This window comes from Gymnoscopelus braueri (genome assembly GCF_963280865.1).
Source record: "Gymnoscopelus braueri genome assembly, chromosome: 15".
NCBI lineage: Eukaryota > Metazoa > Chordata > Actinopteri > Myctophiformes > Myctophidae > Gymnoscopelus > Gymnoscopelus braueri.
Window position 1 is genome coordinate 12518624 of NC_137620.1, and position 23145 is coordinate 12541768.

The 23145-nt window shown below is 40.1% G+C and overlaps 2 protein-coding genes across 2 annotated transcripts; both read right to left on the reverse strand.

Annotated features, from left to right (window-relative positions):
- Positions 1-392: 392 nt before the first annotated feature.
- On the reverse strand, positions 393-2112 carry LOC308101896 (protein S100-P-like). Its single transcript, XM_080451430.1, has 2 exons — positions 1903-2112; positions 393-668 (listed from the first exon to the last, which is right to left on the reverse strand). Exons 1-2 carry the CDS (start codon positions 2038-2040, stop codon positions 528-530), a joined length of 279 nt encoding a protein of 92 aa, XP_080307556.1. The 5' UTR covers positions 2041-2112; the 3' UTR covers positions 393-527.
- Positions 2113-7129: 5017 nt separating this feature from the next.
- Positions 7130-15350, reverse strand: LOC308101794 (uncharacterized protein). The gene is made up of 5 exons (XM_080451270.1): positions 15231-15350; positions 13565-13903; positions 12925-13044; positions 11031-11167; positions 7130-8820 (listed from the first exon to the last, which is right to left on the reverse strand). The coding sequence occupies exons 1-5, from the start codon at positions 15322-15324 to the stop codon at positions 8722-8724; spliced, it is 789 nt and encodes a 262-aa protein (XP_080307396.1). The 5' UTR covers positions 15325-15350; the 3' UTR covers positions 7130-8721.
- Positions 15351-23145: the final 7795 nt, after the last annotated feature.

Below are 23145 nucleotides of genomic sequence, written 5' to 3' on the forward strand. Positions count from 1 at the left end.
CAAAGCAAAGTGCACTCTGCATCATTCCTTCCTGTACAGTAATGAAATACAGTACGTGCCATATATGTTTCCAAATGCCCCAAATATGCATTTTAGGAGAAAAAAAACAGCAAATATACCATATATACTCAAAGTGTGTGAAACTCGGTTTTATGGTCGAAATGATATAATATAGATTTCATTTATTTTTTAAATTTATTTTGGGGGGGACAAAAGACAGACAGACAGACAGACAGACGGATGGATGGATAGAGAGATAGATAATTCTGATGTAATATGCTCCTTAATGTAATGAATATACCCTGTGTACAAATATATTTACATTTAGATGTTTTCAACCAAACTTCCCACAGGCAAGCCAATCACAGTCAAGTCTGAAGAACACAACAGGAGATTTTCAGCTTTTTATTTTTTTATTTTTTAGAACATCAAACTATAGACAACATTGCGAACAAAGCTAGTAGAGGGTGTCCGGGGACAAAGCAGAGAGGACCCTGCTCTGATGGGGTGTTTAGTGGGAAGAACGATCACTTCTTGCAGACGCGGTCGTGGCATGCACAGCACAGAGCAGACACCAGGACCACAAACTCCTGGAAGTCCACCGTGGCGTCACCGTTGTGGTCAAGGGACTTCATGAGTCCGTCCACTGCCCCTGGGTTCTTACACGCCTGCGTAAGGGAAACAAAAACATATCCACACATAAGAGCATTGTTGTGGTATATTGGTAAAAACTCTCAAGTCCAACAGCATGCAGAGGATGACTGATGAATGCTTATTTTCCATAATAATCAAGACTTCTTTGTGTGTGTCAGTTATAATTCAAGCCTCACACAGCTGTGGAAATCTGAATGAGAGAAAGGTGCAGAAGAATTTACCATAACCACTTAAGCTCTTAGAATAAGAGCAATCATAACTATAGTGTACATTATGTGCAACACTGTCAAACAGGCCTCTAACTTTTCCATCTCAAGGACCCCCAAATTTACATATATTTGGCAGTGGACCCCAATCTGAAAATGTTTTGTGCCAGGGACCCCCCAGAAGAGAAGACTTAAACAAATAAAAAATGAAGGTTTTCTAATCAAGATTTTCAAAAATGGCAGATATACAAGCTCGCTTCGTGCCACGCTGTGAGCTTGTAGATCTGCTGTTTTTGAATAGCCAACGTATAAATGGATAAAGTGGTTAAAATGATTGTTATGCTATATTAACTACTTTTGACGGGGACCCCCCTGGAACGTCCCCAAGGACCCCTGGGTGTCCGTGGACTCCACTTTGAGAACCAATGCTCTAAAGAGTTGCAAGCGCACGCCTATAACTGCCACGTGCCGGGTTCGAGTGTGGCTCACAATGTGACACGTGATCACCTCACTGTAAACCCTCTTTACTGTATCTCAGTACTATACTGTCTACATAATATAGACATATTATTACCATTTTGCTATTTGTATTCCCATTTTATTATTATCACTATTACACTTTTACCATTGCTATCTCATTTTATTTTTCATTGCTATCTACACTGTTGAGGAAGCTTGAAGTGAAATGAAATGCTGCTACCAGCTGTGTCATATGACATTGTATAAACACCTTGAACCTTGCACTATCCATTCACAAGGACCCTTTCATGCCAAGGACCCCCAAAATGATATGTATTTGGCCGCGGACCTCCATCTCAAAATATTTAGTTCCAGGGACCCCCAGAAGCAAAGATTTGAGATACAACTGTTCGCTTTACAAAATATATATATTCAAAGATTTGCACAAAAAGATTTTGCCAAAGTATAAAAGGTTAAAGTGGTTAAAATTATTGTGATGCATTATTAACAGATTTTGCTCGAGGACCCCAAGGACCCCTGGGGGTCCCCGGACCCCACTTTGAGAACCGATGATCTACAGTACCTTCATCAAGCCGGGCAGTTCCTTCTCCATCAGTTTCTTCACCTCGGCCTTGCTCAGGGAGCCCTTGTCTCCGTCGGAGGAAGCGTACGTATCGAAGGTCTTCATGAGGATGGCCATGGCTGTCTCTAGGCTGGTCATGGTGGCTGTTGGCTTGAGATGTCAGTATAAAAACGACAAAGAAAGAGAAGTGAATGAGTAGTCGAACGGAGCGGAGGCTCCTTTTTATACCTGCCTAACAATGGGATAAAGGTCTATGAAAAAAAAAGCCGCCATTAGAGCTATTACAGCGTAAGTGTGTGGCTAAGGGTGCGGTAATAACAGAGTGTTTGTTTTGGGGAGGCGGTTACGATTATGCCAACAAAACCTCAATCCCACAACGCCCAATGTACACTCTCCACATCATAGATCGTTTTGGAGTATATTAGTCATCTGCTTCATGCTCTCTCTGATCTCTGTCTTTATGAAATGTATTTATTTAAGAGGAGGTCCACTGTCTAACTCGACCAGACATACTGGTTTAAATTCTGTTATTTGTTTTGTTTTGCCATAAAAAAAAGGTTCAGGATGTGTGCGTAAAGCATTGTGGGCTTCAGTGCTCTGCATGTGGCACCAGAGATGGGGGTCTTTAAGTACTGCATACAGTACACTACATCTTTGAGCATGTCTCTGGTTCTGGCAAGAATGTAATAGGCCTACGTTTAAAAAAACCTAAGCATGCATGTGCAGATTGTGCACTGTCATCTGCTATGACTTGTACTTCCCATCCTGTGTGTGTGTGTGTGTGTGTGTGTGTGTGTGTGTGTGTGTGTGTGTGTGTGTGTGTGTGTGTGTGTGTGTGTGTGTGTGTGTGTGTGTGTGTGTGTCTGTGTGTGCGTGTGCGTGTGTGCGTGTGTGCGTGTGTGCGTGTGTGTGTGCGCCGTGCGTGCGCACGCGCGTGCACATGCATGTGTGTGAGTGTGTGTGTGTGTGTGTGTGTGTGTGTGCGTGAGTGGAGACAGGTGGGAGTTGGCCCCACCAGCTGCAGCCTATTCTAGAATGAAGACCCCTATGAATACTAAGCCCTGCCACTGCACTTACACTTCTACGCTGCCAGTTTGAAATGCCATCTGCTCTGACCCTGGTTTGTGTTAACATGCTGCTTTCTCAGGCTTTTTGGGCTCATTTTGTTTTCCATGCTTTCTAGCTAATTATTTTCTTTTGCTCCTTGAGCTGCAAACGTGAAAGCCTGCATAAAGAAGAGTTTCACCTGACCTCACTGTTACCTGTATTTGTGACAAATAAAGTTGATTGATTGATTGATTGTCTCCAGTCCTGGAGACAATCTTTTTTTTACCTCATCCCTGTCTCCTCGTTTGAGTCTGCACTTGGGTTCACCTGCTTTGTCCCATGTAACAGCATTCTCTGGTTCTAACTTTTTTTGTTTTTGTTCAATGTTTCTTTATTGGTATTTTCCAATTCACATACAGGTCAATAAGACATACAAGCATACAAAACAAACAGTGTATGTTACCCCTACGGTACCACCCCCCCCCCAAAGTTCCCGCTCCGAAAGAGCCACAACCCTGGTTCCTGGTTGTAACTTTTTGAGCGTCGTTTCTCAATGCTGGAATTTCTGTGGGTGACTTTCGTGTAATTTCTTGCTCACTGTGTGGTCGGGGCGGCAGTGAGCGTAAGATTACACGTGGTTATGCGTGAACATGCACACACGTGTGTGTGTGTGTGTGTGTGTGTGTGTGTGTGTGTGTGTGTGTGTGTGTGTGTGTGTGTGTGTGTGTGTCGTGTGTGTGTGTGATTTCTCTAGTCCCCAGTGAGGTGTGGTTTCTAAGACACTGGTAGCTTTTAATCTGGTTGCATAATCATTGTCAGTGCTGCTATATAGAAGACACCCAACTCTGGGAGGACAGTAGTTTATTGTATTTCCCCAAACAGTTCATCATGGGGGGAGAGGCAAAAGAACAGCAGCAGTGTAATCTATGATGGCCACGTCTTCGCTCGGCAAATGTCTCCGTGTTCATGGTTAATGGTATTGTAGGTATACAGCCAAGGCCCACAGCCTAAACACAGGCAAACATTCCGCGAAAATAGGTGATCATTAGGTGAACATTAGGTGAAATAGCCGATCTACAAGCCCACGATGCGTTTTGAGCTTGTAGCTCAGCTATGTTTGCTATTTATTGTTTATTAAATGGATTTGAAGTACAACGAGTGGGTTTAAGTTTGTTAACTACTTATTTTTCTCTGGTAAAAATCCAACAAAAATCCTTTATTCAACCCACAGTGTAGAATATCAATGGCTTTTATGCAGTTACATGAAAAAGTTTGAGAGTGTTATGAGAAAGTTTGAGAGAGTGTGAGAAAACAACAGCAGGATGCATGGTGGTTAACACCTTTTTTTGTTTTTTGTAGCCGTGCATAACACAGTAAAATCATGAGTGAGTGAGTTAGAGTTAGAGTGTAAATAAATGGATCCCTTTGAGTCCAAAGGTCAGGATTCTACTGTGTATGTCAGTGGTTCTCAACCTTTTCAGGCCGTGACCCCCCCAAAATAATCGTATTTGAACTAATAGGGACCCCCCACCCTGACAGCACTTGGAATTGTAGGAGTTGAGGCATTCAATTTAGTTTGACTCGGTTCCACAGATAAATATTGTGAAAATAGCTGATCTACAAGCTCACAATGCCTCGCAACACGAGGCGTTGTGAGCTTGTAGATCTGCTATTTTCAAATGTTTTGCCTCTTTCTTATATATATACTTTGACAAATTGGCCAATGGTCTTTTTCTTCTCTTTCTTTCCTCTTTTTTTCGGTATTAAAAAGGTCTTAAAAGTCCTTAAATTGTCACTTCACTGTCATCTGGGGACCTCCCCCCCAAAAAATCATGTGGGGACCCCCTCCCGACCCACAGGTTGAGAACCACTGGTGTATGTGAACAGTGAAGAAAAAGTGAGCGTTTAGCAGTGACTTTGCATGTTCTACAGTAGGTCAACGTACTGTGGGTGTGTCACAGCTTTACACGGTCTGTAAAGTGTCTGAATCACCAGGTCCAGAGATTAAGGGTTTGGAAATTCTTGTGACAATCATTTATATTAGAGAGTACAACTGTAATCAAAGGGTCCATGTCGATACATCTGTGCACTCTCTGAGAGTTACAAATGGATAAGTGAACACTGAGGATTCTTAAGGTGTATTTGTCTGTTAAGTGTGTTTTCTTTATGTTCAAGTTTGGACACAGCTGCTGCAGGATAAGTGAGGTTTATTTCATCATTGCTATGTGGAAACTTAATCTCTGCATCATGCATGACAGAGGGGAATGTCAAAGTTCTCCATTTGAAATGTCAGCAGTCACTTTTATATTTTCAGCGGCAGGAATTGTGCATTAGAAGAGTAAACTGTGAATCAATTCAAGCAGAGTAAATGCTTGAATTCTGGGCAATTGGGAATGTTTATATGAATAGTCATATTCTGTGTGTGTGCGTGTGTGTGTGTGTGTGTGTGTGTGTGTGTGTGTGTGTGTGTGTGTGTGTGTGTGTGTGTGTGTGTGTGTGTGTGTGTGTGTGTGTGTGTGTGTGTGTGTGTGTGTGCGTGCGTGTGCGTGCGTGTGTGTGTGGGGTTGTGTGTGTGTGCGTGTGTGTGTGTGTGTGTGTGTGTGTGTGTGTGTGTGTGTGTGTGTGTGTGTGTGTGTGTGTGTGTGTGTGTGTGTGTGTGTGTGTGTGTGTGTGTGTGTGTGTGTGTGTGTGTGTTTACGTGTTGTGTTGGAGCTTATGTATCATATTCACACGTCAGGAGGCCTAGCAGAGGATGTGTATACAATCAGAGACAATGTTTCCATTTCCGGCTGTCACTGACCTCGGGCCTACGTGTAGGTCAATGACAGGAAATGGAAACATCGTCTGTGACGGTCTCTAGGTTTTGGCTTATTATGTAGAGCCCCTCGCTGTCACGGTTTCCACACAGCCACAGTTTCATCCTCGTCACAGTCACTCACAAGTCATTGTGAAACCTTGAAATGTCTTTGTTTGCGTAATAGAGATTGACCACCCTATAGTATTCATTAAAAAAACATTGGTAGGCCAAAAAATACCTCAACATGTATTTTGATACAAATAATTACACCAAATGTATCAAACTTAACTGCAAAAAGCTATTATAAATAAATAAATAAATGTATCAATGTGTTTTGTATGATGGAAATACAGTAAAATACAAAAGCGCCACTGATTAGACTGGTCACCAAGAAATCACTCCTTTTATCATTTGAAAAAGATCTGCTGGTGCAGGAATAGATACTATATAGATAGATAAATAATATAGTGTGTAGCAGTTGAGGTCCCAATGACAGGCCAGGTACAGTACGAGGTATATAAGGCATGTTATAAATAGGACCTGTGAAGGAACATAGATAAAGTAGCCTATACTAGCGTCTAGCGGATCTGGAACACATCACTGTGTTACCCAATTCATTTTCTGTTTTTTAAGAATTGTCTCTTAACTTTAAAAATATGAAAAATACTGCTCATCCATGTGTACGACATTGCCATTGGAACCTAACCCAATCAGTTTGATCCATTGAAGTTAATGTTTTTTTTTTAATATTGTGAAACCTGGGCATGAGTTTCTGAGCTGTCAGTCACCCTATGCAGTTAAATCCTCAGTGTTAATGTGTCCATTTGTAACTCTGAGGGTGTAAAAATGTAAGCAAATGCACATTTCAATTTTGTTACATTTGTACACTCCTTAAAATGACACTGACAATTTTACTGTGTAGTTAATAGGCAGTATGGGTTGCTTTGTACAGGTCCTAAATCAAGCAATTTTCTCATCTTTCTGTCTCAGTGACACAGACACAGATCTATATATATATCGTCTCTGTCAGGTGGAAACCTCACATGTCCAAAACTCTTCAAATTAAAAAATAGCAAAAGTAGCAGATCAAAACGTATTGCTTCGCGTTACGCTTTGAGCTTGCAGAGATCTGCTACTTTTGAGGCTTTTGTGTGATGCTGTAGTGTGATCAAGTAGAGCGTTCATTTACAAATAAAACACAAAAAGTTAAAATATGGAGATAAGAGGTTTCTGCCCGACAGCAACGATATACAGTATATGATGTGCCTGGCTCATATACAGTACATCTACATACTCCTTGAAGAAATGAGTACACGCCATAACGCTGGATAATACTGAGACTTTATAGAAAAATATTTACATTGCTATACAGTCATTTACAAATGCATACATGCAGAAAACAATGATACACAATTGCCCACCCTGGCTTTGAGTCTAGCTTGGCTCAAAACCTGGGTCATGTCCTCTATCGGGACGCAAGCTCGAACAGTGTTGATTCAACAGCACGGACATGGCACCGCTATAGGGTTGGGATCTGGAACCGGAGGAACTGGAGGAACCGGGTCCGGCATTGAGCCGGAATCGGTTCCATCACATTTGGAACCGTTTCCGGGAACCGGTTTATCACACTGTCAGAGCTGGTTATGTGGACTGGAATCCGGGAACGCATCTGTGTCATTTTAGATTTTAGCTATAGCCATTATTTTATACTTTGGCTATTCAAAAATAGCAGATATACAAGCTCATTGCGCGGCACCGAGTGCCGCGCTATGAGCTTGTAGATCTGCTATTTTTTTTTAAATCATGAACATTTTTGCAAATCTTTTTTGAAAGTCAGAAAGCGAACATTTGTAACCCAAATCTTTGCTTCTGGTGGGGGGTCCCTGGAACAAAATATTTAGAGATGGGGGTCCGTGACCAAATACATATTATTTTGGGTTGCCCTTGACATGAAAAAAGTTTGAGAACCACTGATATTATTATAGTAACATACGATTTTCAGAAAACTGATCATAACTCTGAGAGTGTGTGGTTCCATTTGTATACTCTCAGAGTTACTGACCTGTAAGGGTCCATTTGGAACCCCCTCAAGCAACCCAGAAGGTCCCTGGACCTCACTTTGAGAACCACTACAATAATATAAATGCAATACGGTATAATTGAATTTGTGTTGAATATATTATATATTCTTAATATAGGAATTGTTAAAAGGAACCATTAAGGAATCAGACCGTTAAGAGGGAATCGTTAAGGAACCGGAATCGTTCAAACCCTAAAGGATCCCAACCCTATGTGCACCGCTAGGTGAGGGCACTTGCTCGCCTAGCAGTTCGCTCACCTCACAGAGCTCAAGCTGCACACCTGTATTGTTGCAAATTGACTGCTTTTGTCTCTTTTGTGTGAAAGAGATCGACAGACAAGTGCCGGTCCTTGGTTATCATCTTCCGCCTTTGTCTTTGCGCTAAGATCCACCCGTAAACCCATAAACCCATTAAGGCCTGACAGGTTTCTGAGAAAAACGTAGGTTGCTAGATATCAGTGGTTCTCAAACTTTTCCATGTCAAGGACTACCCAAAATTATATGTATTTGGCCGCCGACCCCCAACTCAAAATATTTATTTAGTAATTAAAAAAAGGATACATTCAAAGATTTGCACACATTTTCACTTTTTTTTCAAACAAAGCAGATATACAAGTGCCGCGCTGTGAGCTTGTATATCTGCTATTTTTTAATAGCCAAAGTATGAAATAACGGTTAAAGTGGTTAAAATCTAAAATCGATGCGTTCCAGGTCTGAATGGGTTAAGCCTTAACCCATTCAGACCTGGTTGACCAGTTAAGACCAGTTAAGGTCAGTTGAATGAAAGTTAAAAAAATAAAAAATCTGGCGGATCATGTGACCCATATCTCTTTCTACCGTTATATACAATAATGTGGGGAAATGTATGTACAGCACAAGATATCAGAAAATACTGTTAAGTGTCCACTGGGCTGTGCGGCTCCTCATCCGTTCCAGTGCCTTTGTCCTCCGCACGTTCAAAGTAGTCAATGGACTCGTACAGCGTCACCTGACACTGTGAGAACAAACGAGAGAGAGAGAGAGAGAGAGAGAGAGAGAGAGAGAGAGAGAGAGAGAGAGAGAGAGAGAGAGAGAGAGAGAGAGAGATACAGAGAGAGAGGAAAACCCATGGAGAGTGAACATCTATTTATTAACTACTTATCCACTTGAGTCGCATCGTGACACATGTGAGCTTGTATATCTGCTATTTAAAAATAAAAGTCTAATCCCCCCCCCGCCTGTATATAATGACATGTCCAAAATTGGGATGCCAGGGTTAAAGTGGTTAAATCGTTATACCAAACAGAGACACATTTACTGTTGGCATCCAGACTGAATAGGTGGGGATTTATGGCGGTGCTGAAAAGATCACTGTGTCTGTCACCTTGCTTGACCTTTGTGTGAGTGCTTGCAGTGTGGAGCTGAGTGGGTGTGAGTGTTGGGTTACAATTAGTCAGAGATGCATGGGTGGCTGGTAGCAGGCTGGCTTTCACAATGCTCTGTCAACACTGCATGGATTTGTTCTGGGCGTCAACAAACATGGATGGATACGTTGCAGCCAGTGGCGGAAAAAGTACTCAAAATGTTTACTTAATAAAAGTATCAATACTGTAATATAGATGTACTCAAAATAAGTAAAAGTCCGGAATTCAAAATGTACTTGAGCAAAAGTACAAAAGTATTGGCATCAAAATGTACTTAAAGTACCAAAAGTAAAAGCACTCATTATGCAGAATGTCCCATTTCAAGTTTTCAAATGTATACAAATAATTTGAAAATAGCAGATCTACAAGGTCACAATGAGTCGCGATCCGACGCATTGTGAGCTTGTAAACCGGCTATTTTTAAATGGCCGAAATGTATATAGGGCGGAAGTGGGTAATGTATGTTTTGTAATAAAATCTACAAAGTAACTAGTAACTAAAGTTTTCAAATAAATGCAGTTGAGTAAAAGTACAATATTTGGATCCGAGATGTAGTGGAGTAGAAGTAAAAGTATTGGAAATTGGAAATACTCAAGTAAAGTACAAATACCTCAAAGTTTTACTTAAGTACAGTACTTAAGTAAATGTACTAATGTAAATGTTCTAAACTTGATCAAATAAGGTGTAATGATCTATTGATTCAGATCATTTGGAGTGTATTGCGCACAATTTTACGTATAGGCACTACAGAAAAGTACTATAGAAAAACAAAAAAAGATTTAGCAACAGCAATAATTATGTTTTACACATTCAAACTAAAAGAAGGCTAAAAGAAAACAATGATTTGAAAAAAGGTGTGACCAGATTAAAATGTATTAGCCCTAACCCTAAAATGAATTAGTGTATCATGCACAGTGCTTATACATCCCTCACACACAGACACATTCTGAAAAGGTACCTAAATGCGCCCACATGCTATGCTAGTGACTGGCAGTAGCTTTCATTTGTGGCCTCTAGGTTGATCAATATCTTTGTTACAGTTATAAATGGCTCAAAATAGCCACATTAGGCGTAAACCATTTTTCTTTATTTCTTTTTAACGTGAGAGCAGATATAATAAAAAAGGGATACAGTAAGTAGGATATTTATCAGCCCTGCATGCCTAATTATACTGTATATTCACTATCTGAGCCAAAATAGAAAACTTTGTCCCTCCAGACATGCCCATTGTAGGGAGGCTAGGGTTCATGATTTATTTATTTATTACATTTTTGTATTAATCAATTTCTGCTTCGATAGGTCAGTGTAGAGAGACATGATAGGTGGGAGAGAGAGGGAGTAACATGTAGCAAATGGTCCGGCCGGCTTCGGAATCAAACTGGCGATTCACTGTCAGGCATTAGTGCCTGCATGTGGTATAAGCTACCGGTGGTCGCCCAGGTCTACCTTTAACCCATTAAAACCGGGAAGGGAACGCATCGGTGTCATTTTAGATTTTTCGTTATAGCCTATATAACCATTATCTTACTTTCGCTATTCAAAACCCCCCCAAGGACCAAAGATTTGAGTTAAACATTTTCCCTTAAAAGAAATTACATACATTATTACATTATACATTATACCTATTCAAAGATTTGCACACATTTTCACAACTTTTCAAAAGTAGCAGATCTACAAGCTCACCGAGTGCCTCGCTATGAGCTCGTAGATCTGCTATTTTTGAATAGCCAAAGTATAAAATAATGTTTAAAGTGGCCCAACTAGTGTGATATAGGTGACCTTGTTGTCTGTATAGACTCACCCAATGTGAGGAGCCACGGGAGGAGGTGGTGCTGTGTCCATCCACCCCCATCTGCTCCTCCAAATCTGCCATCTCCACCGCAGTGGAGGAATCACGGTGGTCATGGGGCACCTCATAGATCACCCTGGCTGCTTTCCCTGAGACACACACGCACGCACGCACGCACACGCACACACACACACACACACACACACACACACACACACACACACACACACACACACACACACACACACACACACACACACACACACACCCCCACACACACACACACACACACACACACACACACACACACACACACACACACACATGCAGGATTTAATTGACAGGTATTGAGCCATCAGAATTGCAAACCATTATTCTTTAGTCTGATCCACTTTACATTGTATCTTTACTGTGTTCTGATACCAGAGTAATTACATCAACATGTTACCTTTGTCCCTTTGCTCCATTCTTATTGTGAGCAGATGGGCAGTGCTTGAGGTCTAATGACAACATAATACATTGCCCCACTGAAACCCCTTCCACACCTAACTTAACCCTGGGCTAACGGTACCCCTTTCTTAAACCTGCACCCCATGCTTAGCAACACTTCACACTAGCATTTTTTGAACAACGCTTAGCGTCACTTTTAACACAGTGGTCATGAACACCACTCTGTAGCAGGGTTGCAACTCACAGTTCAATGAACAATAAGGTGAAACATTGTGTTAAAATATAACAGTGAGTGTTAAAACAGTTTTTATTATATTTTGACACTTGCTTTGGCAATGTAAACGTATTTTTTTCTCATGCCAATATAGCTCCTTTGAATTGAATTGAATTGAATTGAGTGGGTCATCTGACTACAATCACAGCCCGAAACTGTGGGCTGGCGTCTTCCAGTGTAAAGTGTGAAATCCTAAACATTTTATACCTGGGGACAAGGTATCTCTATTGGACCAAAATTACAAATGATGGGAGCTTGTACAAAAAAGGATTTCACCCACTTTTTTTACACCTATAAATCTGTGATGTGACGTTGACAAATGTTAACCCTGGATTAAATGAAACGTGATACTTCAAAAAAAAAAATTATCATCCTGCGGGGGAAATTCTGTTTCAGCCCACAAAGGAGCACAGAGGGGGTAGCAGTTAGGGGTTAAGTGTCTTGCTCACATTTCGACACATTGCTGATGGCTGGAATTGAACCTAGAACCTCTGGCTTCCCAGGAGGTCCCAATGAGCTCTTTAACTATTCAGCTATGGTCGCCCCACGGTATGAAGTGAACCCAGGGCTATTGGAGCCCAGTGATAAAGTATTCAAGTGTGAAAAACCTTGTTAAACAATTACATCTATTAATCAATCCTTTTTTGCCCAAACACAAATCTCTTCACCGAAAACAGCTGATCTACAAGTTCACAATGCGTTGCGTTGCATTATACGACACTTTCTGAGCTTGCACATAAACTTGACACTTGCTTGAGTGTGGTGCTTCTTCTTTTTTTGTCAAAGGTTTTTGTTGCGTTTGAAAGCATTTAACATTTGAAATGACAAATTAAATTCAAATATTTCTGAATTATTAACCATGTAATGATGTCAACATTGACTGAATTATTCATGTTATAGTATTTTTTTTTAGAAGATGTATGCAAACATTGTGTGAAATCTAAATCACTGACATGTATTGACAATGGGATAAGGTCCTTTAACCACATGAACCCTATAGCATCGCTATTCTGGGCATGTCATATAGGCGAACGTTCACAGAAAATAGCAGATCTACAAGCTCACAATACGTCGCACACTGTGAGCTTGTCGATTGGTTATTTTCAGCAAAGAGACAAAGGGAAAAAGTATATGTCACCGACATGTATAGGGTTTAAGTGGTAAATAAAATGTTTGGTATACCTTGTCTATTCCGCAGACAACAGAGGCAGATGAAAGTGATGAAGAGCAGTGGAGACACGATCGCCACGGAAATCAGGACAGGCAGTGGCAGAGACCGTTCTTCAGAAGAACCATTTGAATCTTTAAAGGAAAGACACAAAGACAGACTTAAGCATTAGAAAACTGCCAATTAGATACACAATTATTAACATTGATGGCATAGTTTCATTCTGGTCCTGAAAGCTTATTTCATGTCTATTTCAATCAACCTTCCTGGTTGATGGCAATCGAAACAAGCCCCCTTGGGCTTTTTGTGTTATCCTTTTCATAAGCTTTCACTGTACTACCTGTACTGTTAACAAACTTCTTAATAAAGTATTCAATCAATCACTCAATCGATCAATCAATCAATCAATCAATCAATCAATCAATAAAAAAAAACATTGCAGCTGCAATTATTTGCATACTGATGTGGAGAGTTTCTATAAAGGCAGAACCAAAAGCTATAACGAATATCTTGCAGAGGGGCCATTCGCAATAAAAGCCTATGTAACGATTGTGACATTTGTCCTATTTTGTATTAGTATATATTTTTGTTTTCCTTCAATGCAACAGTTGAATGTTTTATAAACCACTGGTGAACCCTTGGCGTGTTACTCACCATTGCTTGTGTTGTGTCTGGCCGTGACTGTGATCATAGTTCCTTTCCCTTTAGTCTGTATGAATTCGAAGTCTATAGTGACTTTACAGATATATGTGTCTGAATCATTTCTTGATATATTTGACAAAGTCAACGTTGAACAGTTACAGGCAACCTTTTCCTGATCAGTCTTACATTGTTTAAATACATTTTGTTTAAATAAAGTTTGATTTTTCAGCCAGTTAACTGTCACTCTCTTGAAGTCTCTATTCCAGCAGCAATGGACTTGGACAGTCTCTCCCTCCATGACTGTGACATCAGGAGTCTGAGTCACAGACAACTCATTTCCAGATGAAACACCTAAAAAAAAGGAAGAATTATAATCCATCATATGTTTATACATACATACATTATAGTTTATGGTGATCTAACTGTAGCATGCACAAATCTATGCTGTTTATCTCATTGACCAGTGAGTTCAGCAATAAAACATATCACAATGTGTAACTGTACCTCTGTTCTTTTTGCAAACTGTTAATGAAATATTCAATCAATCAATGATCTTAACATCAAGCAAGAAGCCATTTGATTGTTGTGTTGAAATGACAAACAATACTAATAACATAAAAACATCCTGGATGGCAAACTCCTGTATGCCTAATCTTTGCTCTGTTGTACAACGATGTTGTGCATGCGTTGTGAGCTTGTAGATCGTAAATTATTGGTACGCAACACCATCGTATACATCAAATTATAAATCAGGCTACAGTGGTAATCAGCAATAAGGGTATAGCTTTTATATTGATGTTACTGTATTTCCCAAACTAACCATTTAATTTAAGAAGAACCTTTTTCTGAAAGGAACTTGGGCTGACCTAGTGATTTATCAATATAGGTAAAATGTATCCAATGAGTTCAATCCACTGTTGTTGTCCAAACCTTTCAAATTTGTAGGTTTTGTTTGCATATTACAAACAATATTACATCACTGCATTTCGGCATAATATGGTATATTTAGCTACATACAGTATCTTGCTTGATAAATGACAACCAAATATTAGCTGTATGTTCAAATCCAACCCATGAAAGCCGGGAAAGCATCTGTGTCATTTTAGAATTTAAAGTTGGCTATTAAAAGATAGCAGATATACAAGCTCACAGCATGTCACATGCTATTTTTGAACATTTTTTTAAAATCTTGAAAGCATGAGAACTACTGATTTAGAAGGCATTTGTAGAATCGGCCTCAGGTCTTAATGGGTTATAAATACCCGATTATTACCTTATGACAGTATCATTACCGTAGCACTATAAATGTGACCCAGAAGCAGTGGTGGACAAAGTACTCAACCCCAGTACTCCTGGTGAAATATTTGTGTACTATATCTGCTATTTTCACTACACTTTATTTACTATAAATAGGGTTTAAGAGTTAATTCATAATTTACTGTCGTAGAAATGTAGTGGAGTCAAGTACAATATTTGTCTTTGAAATTATGTAGAGAGATGGAGTGAAAGTCATCAAAAGTATCCAAAAAAACAAATACTCAAGTAAAGCACAGTACTTTAGTTAGGTACAGTACTCAAGTATTATGTAGTTTGTTACTGTCGTGTCCACCACTGCCCATTATTCATGCTGGAAGTGAAATAAATGCTGCGTATGCTGTATATATTGTTTTTTACCTACCCCAAGAAGAGATAGAGCAGAGAAAGGAGAGGAGCAGACTTCTCAGGAGAAGCTTCATCATTCTAAACAGTTCAAACTCAAGTTTACCTCTCATTTCTTTAGAGCTAACCCCCTCCCACAATACAGTCACACACATGCACTGACAGAGACAAGCCAACTTACCAGATACACACGAGAGCCACACGTCGTACTTTGCACGCACGTGCGCACACACACACACACACACACACACACACACACACACACACACACACACACACACACACACACACACACACACACACACACACTGGGTGTACTGATCATCCTGTCACAATGTTTTTGAACAAAAAGGAAGTGTTAGCAAAATGTTAACCACAGCCTCTGTTGGGAGGTCACATCTCAAAGTGCAGCGCTCAACCGCACGAGCAGAGATAAACGGACATCTTGAGGAAAGTACATCGTCACATTGTTCCGACTCACTTTCTGTGAGAAAATTCACTTGACATCAGAACAAATAGACTGCAGAGAAGGTATTGTGACAAGGCCCCTGCTGCATGGCTGCAAAGTGACAGCAAATAACTGAGAAGAGAGTAGGGGTAAAAGGTTATACTTCATCGCACGGGGTGTTGCGTTGTTAGCTTGAAGATCAGTTCTTGTGAGCAAAGGTCACGTCATACTATAGTAGATGGCTTAAATCAGAACTATAAATAACACGCACATTAAAAGATAGATTTTTCATTTAATAAGTCATTACCAATTCAACAGTGAACTTCTTCAGAGAAACATTCAATGGTGATTTCCTAATCCATTCAGACTGTGCACCAACCAAGTACAGAATACAGATGCATGCGTGCAAAGAGGCTCTTCATCTTACAATACCTGGCCTTGATGTAGCCTACCAAGGTAATGGAGGGCTATTATTATGACTGGTGTTTAGCATATTTCTGTGTTGTTGTTGTTGTTGTTGTTTTTTGTGCGGCGTAGAGAGTGTTGGTGGAGTGGGTGGGGTATAGGGGATATCTATCACGGGTCATGAGCTGGACTCAAAACCAGAACAGTGTGAGTGGGTTTGTTTTGTGGTAGGTACATGCGTCAACAGGCTGAGCCAGTGCACCCTAGGACATGACGAGTTTAAAATGTACATTCATAATTGTTTATCAGTGGTTTTCAAAGTGGGGTCTGGGGACCCCCAGGGGTCTTTGAGGGGGTTCCAGGTGGTCCCAAGCTAAATGATTGATAGTTAGGATCCAAATGGACCCTTACAGGTCTGTAAATCTGGGAGTATACAAATGGAACCAAATGGACACGTTCCATTTGTATAGACGAATCCACAGACGCGCTGCCTGTAGGCAGCCATAGCTGCGGTGTCAACGCTCCGCACCACGACACCGCAGCAATGACCGCCTACAGGCAGCTACAGGCAGTGCGTCTGTGGATTCGTCTATACTCCCAGATTTATGGGGGCCCAGAGGCCTTAATGCATACCAAACTGGGGATCTTGAAATTAACAAGTTTACTGATGTACAATGGCTGGCTGATACAATGTTTTTCCTGAGTCCTCCTGCTAGAGGCGATGAACAGGAGGTCACACGCTGGTCTCAGGCTGTCCTGGGCAGGACGTCTCCTCTGTGGACTGTACTTTAAGGTAGAAAAACAAAATGGTTTGATGAAATTAGGGCGACAGTAGAGAAACAGTCTTACTGTGATGTTTGAATGCGTTCGACATGAAGAATCAGGAGTTTCACCTCTGAGTCTGTTTTTCTTCCATTTGTAGTAACAGCCCACGGCCACTAGGGTCACAATCATCACAGCTGTGATCAGGCCTCTCACGGTGAAGGCCATCAGCATAGAGTTGTCTGGGATCTCCGTGGGGTATAAATCTAACCAACAGAAAGTGTAACTGGCAGTGTAACAATGGACCGTTTTCAGAGTTAAATTAACATTCCAGATTTTACTGTATAGGCTATGCACATACGAGCATGTATGTGTGGAATGTGGAATGCCCTACCTAAAGGAGTAAAGGAGTATAAAACCCTACTCACTTTCAAAACTGCCCTAAAGAATCACCTTCAGGAGGCTGCAATTCCAAACTGGCCCCTGTCAAAGTCTTAACCTACCCCCCCCCCTCCCCTCCTCCTAAAACTGTCTATTGTACATATTTCTTGTACTTGCACGGGGATCTAATTTTAAATAAGCCACTGTGCTTTTATGAGCGATCCAGTTTAGAGGACCTTGTATTGTGAATTGTACTTCCATGTACTGTTTCCATGTCTTTCTAAATAAAGTATTCAATCAATCAATTAATCAGCATGAACACAGATAGATATACCCATGGATACTGTGTACAGAATGTACAATATTCACATCCACATGAAGCTAGGCTGCTAGGCTGATGGTAAACCTTATACAGTCTATGTGGTAAACACATCACAGCACATCAAATAACAATCTTATTATTCATTTAGTTAAATAATAAGTTGATAAATTGTTTAGATTGAGACAAAACTTTGATATCCTCAGTTAATCACTTAATTCAGTGCCACATCACAACAAATCGCATCGCATCGCGATGCAACACAACACAACACAACACAACACAACACAACACAACACAACACAACACAACACAACACAACACAACACAACACAACACAACACAACACAACACAACACAACACAACACAACACCACACCACACCACACCACACCACACCACACCACACCACACCACACCCCACACCGCACCGCACCGCACCGCACCACACCACACCACACCACACCACACCACACAACAGCACAACTCAACACATCCCATTCATCCCATTACATCACATCATCAAAAAAAAATAAGTGTAAAAGATTTTAAGTGGTTAAATGAACACATGTTAATGTGTATGCACCACTGACTGAACACTGAGGGTTACATCAAATCAGAAGAACATGCAGGATGCATTACAGGTGGTATCTGAGAGGCAGACAGATTAATTTACTGTGTAGTGCCATCATCCTCAACTCTTGTTACTCACCACTGCTTGTGTCCTGTTTGGCTGTGACAGTGATCATAGTTCCATTCCCTTTGGTCTGCTGGAATTCTGGTATGTCTATAGTGACTTTACAGATATATGTGGCTGAATCGTTTCTTGATATATTTGACAAAGTCAACGTTGAACAGTTACAGGCAACCTTATCCTGATCAGTCTTACATAGGGGTTTGTTAACAATTACATTTTTAATCTCTGTTTGATTTTTCAGCCAGTTAACTGTCACTCTCTTGAAGTCTCTATTCCAGCAGCATTGGATGTGGACAGTCTCTCCCTCCATGGCTGTGACATCAGCAGTCTGAGTCACAGAAAACTCATTTTCAGATGAAACACCTAAAAAAAAGAAGAAGAATTATAATTTAGCACTGTTTATACAAACCATATTATTACAGTTTCATACATTATAGTTTATGATGATCTAACTAGCATCAGGAGTCTGAGTCACAGATAACTAATTTCCAGATGAAAAACCTTTAAAAAAGAGGGGGGGAAATAAAATTAAAGAAGCATCACAGTATTACTGTTTATAAGAAACTACATTATTTTATGCAATGGAGGATGGAGCAATTTTAACTAATGCTGTATAAGGATACATATGTTGCTGTCGGGTGGAAACCCTGTAAAAACATTCAAAATAGTGAAAATAATCTAAATTATAAACTCACAACTGGCCCCTGTCAAAGTCTTAACCTACCCCCCCCCCTCCCCTCCTCCTAAAACTGTCTATTGTACATATTTCTTGTACTTGCACGGGGATCTAATTTTAAATAAGCCACTGTGCTTTTATGAGCGATCCAGTTTAGAGGACCTTGTATTGTGAATTGTACTTCCATGTACTGTTTCCATGTCTTTCTAAATAAAGTATTCAATCAATCAATTAATCAGCATGAACACAGATAGATATACCCATGGATACTGTGTACAGAATGTACAATATTCACATCCACATGAAGCTAGGCTGCTAGGCTGATGGTAAACCTTATACAGTCTATGTGGTAAACACATCACAGCACATCAAATAACAATCTTATTTCATCTCATTTAGTTAAATAAAAAGTTGATAAATTGTTTAGATTGAGACAAAACTTTGATATCCTCAGTCTTAATTCAGTGCCACATCACAACAAATCGCATCGCATCGCGATGCAACACAACACAACACAACACAACACAACACAACACAACACAACACCACACCACACCACACCACACCACACCACACCACACCACACCACACCACACCACACCACACACCATACCACACCACGCAACGCACCGCACCGCACCGCACCGCACCACGCACCACACCACACCACACCACACCACACCACACCACACCACACCACACCACACCACACCACACCACACCACACAACACAACACATCCCATTCATCCCATTACATCACATCATCAAAAAAAAATAAGTGTAAAAGATTTTAAGTGGTTAAATGAACACATGTTAATGTGTATGCACCACTGACTGAACACTGAGGGTTACATCAAATCAGAAGAACATGCAGGATGCATTATAGGTGGTATCTGAGAGGCAGACAGATTAATTTACTATGTAGTGCCATCATCCTCAACTCTTGTTACTCACCACTGCTTGTGTCCTGTTTGGCTGTGACAGTGATCATAGTTCCATTCCCTTTGGTCTGCTGGAATTCTGGTATGTCTATAGTGACTTTACAGATATATGTGGCTGAATCGTTTCTTGATATATTTGACAAAGTCAACGTTGAACAGTTACAGGCAACCTTATCCTGATCAGTCTTACATAGGGGTTTGTTAACAATTACATTTTTAATCTCTGTTTGATTTTTCAGCCAGTTAACTGTCACTCTCTTGAAGTCTCTATTCCAGCAGCATTGGATGTGGACAGTCTCTCCCCCCATGGCTGTGACATCAGCAGTCTGAGTCACAGAAAACTCATTTTCAGATGAAACACCTAAAAAAAGAAGAAGAATTATAATTTAGCACTGTTTATACAAACCATATTATTACAGTTTCATACATTATAGTTTATGATGATCTAACTAGCATCAGGAGTCTGAGTCACAGATAACTAATTTCCAGATGAAAAACCTTTAAAAAAGAGGGGGGGAAATAAAGTAAAAGAAGCATCACAGTATTACTGTTTATAAGAAACTACATTAATTTATGCAATGGAGGATGGAGCAATTTTAACTAATGCTGTATAAGGATACATATGTTGCTGTCGGGTGGAAACCCTGTAAAAACATTCAAAATAGTGAAAATAATCTAAATTATAAACTCACAACTGGCCCCTGTCAAAGTCTTAACCTACCCCCCCCCCCCTCCCCTCCTCCTAAAACTGTCTATTGTACATATTTCTTGTACTTGCACGGGGATCTAATTTTAAATAAGCCACTGTGCTTTTATGAGCGATCCAGTTTAGAGGACCTTGTATTGTGAATTGTACTTCCATGTACTGTTTCCATGTCTTTCTAAATAAAGCATTCAATCAATCAATTAATCAGCATGAACACAGATAGATATACCCATGGATACTGTGTACAGAATGTACAATATTCACATCCACATGAAGCTAGGCTGCTAGGCTGATGGTAAACCTTATACAGTCTATGTGGTAAACACATCACAGCACATCAAATAACAATCTTATTATTAATTTAGTTAAATAAAAAGTTGATAAATTGTTTAGATTGAGACAAAACTTTGATATCCTCAGTCTTAATTCAGTGCCACATCACAACAAATCGCATCGCATCGCGATGCAACACAACACAACACAACACAACACAACACAACACAACACAACACAACACCACACCACACCACACCACACCACACCACACCACACCACACCACACCACACCACACCACACCACACCACCACACCACACCACACCACACCACACCACACACCGCACCGCACCACACCACACCACACCACACCACACCACACAACAGCACAACACAACACATCCCATTCATCCCATTACATCACATCATCAAAAGAAAAATCACACCCTGTGTGAAGTGGGCGGTGTCTTGCTAGCTAATCACAATACTGAATGGAGTCAACCAATCATGTACAAAAAATAAATACATTTATTGAAACACTCTTTATGATGGACGGAACCATAACTTGAAAAAAACCAATTTATGTTTTTTTTCAAGTTATGGTTTCTTATATAGGGCTATGCACATGTGTCATGTGACACTGGCCAATCACAGTCCTGAATAGACTGTGATTGGCCAATCACAGCGCAGGATAATTGTACAAATTTCCTGGGCCCAGATCACAGCGCAAGATATTTGTACATTTTTCCAAATCTCACTTATAGGGGCGGTTTCACCGCCCAAAAATAAGTGTAAAAGATTTTAAGTGGTTAAATGAACACATGTTAATGTGTATGCACCACTGACTGAACACTGAGGGTTACATCAAATCAGAAGAACATGCAGGATGCATTACAGGTGGTATCTGATAGGCAGACAGATTAATTTACTATGTAGTGCCATCATCCTCAACTCTTGTTACTCACCACTGCTTGTGTCCTGTTTGGCTGTGACAGTGATCATAGTTCCATTCCCTTTGGTCTGCTGGAATTCTGGTATGTCTATAGTGACTTTACAGATATATGTGGCTGAATCGTTTCTTGATATATTTGACAAAGTCAACGTTGAACAGTTACAGGCAACCTTATCCTGATCAGTCTTACATAGGGGTTTGTTAACAATTACATTTTTAATCTCTGTTTGATTTTTCAGCCAGTTAACTGTCACTCTCTTGAAGTCTCTATTCCAGCAGCATTGGATGTGGACAGTCTCTCCCTCCATGGCTGTGACATCAGCAGTCTGAGTCACAGAAAACTCATTTTCAGATGAAACACCTAAAAAAAGAAGAAGAATTATAATTTAGCACTGTTTATACAAACCATATTATTACAGTTTCATACATTATAGTTTATGATGATCTAACTAGCATCAGGAGTCTGAGTCACAGATAACTAATTTCCAGATGAAAAACCTTTAAAAAAGAGGGGGGGAAATAAAATAAAAGAAGCATCACAGTATTACTGTTTATAAGAAACTACATTATTTTATGCAATGGAGGATGGAGCAATTTTAACTAATGCTGTATAAGGATACATATGTTGCTGTCGGGTGGAAACCCTGTAAAAACATTCAAAATAGTGAAAATAATCTAAATTATAAACTCACAACTGCAACGCTTGTAGATCTGTTATTTTCACTACTTTAGTCCACACTCTTGTATGATGAAGTAGGGCATTAATTTACAAAAAACATAAAAAGCTGAAATATGGAGATGTTTCTGCCTGACAGCAACGATATTCTTCTAACAATACCAATTTTAACTGTAGACTCTCATAAATGAGAGAAAAACTTTCCGCACATAAAACTGTACCAAACAGAAGATTTAACAAAGCTGACAGACACAATACATTGAGTACATTTTTTAATTTCAATTTCTTGTGGCCGGTTTACAGGTACTATACCAGATATATAGTTTAACTGCAGGGGCCAAGACCTTTCCCCATGAGGTTAGCGTTAGTTATTTGTCTAAACTTCATTTAAAATTAAATGCACTGACTGAACAGCAAGATTTGGATATGGACATACTGTAGCATCTGATTAATTAAGTGCCAACTGAGTTTATATCCAGACAATATAGAGTTACGATTCTATTAATAAGTGTTGATTTAACGAGTAATAATACAGTATGTCATCTGCAGCAGTTAAGCTGTCTTCTGAGTCTCCTCTAGTCATTGATACAAGTGGTTCTAAGGCTGTCACGATCCGCTCCTCGGACCGTGGACTGACTTTATTATTTAGCCATTGTCTGACCTTTTATGGTATTGGACCCTTTTGACCACTCTTT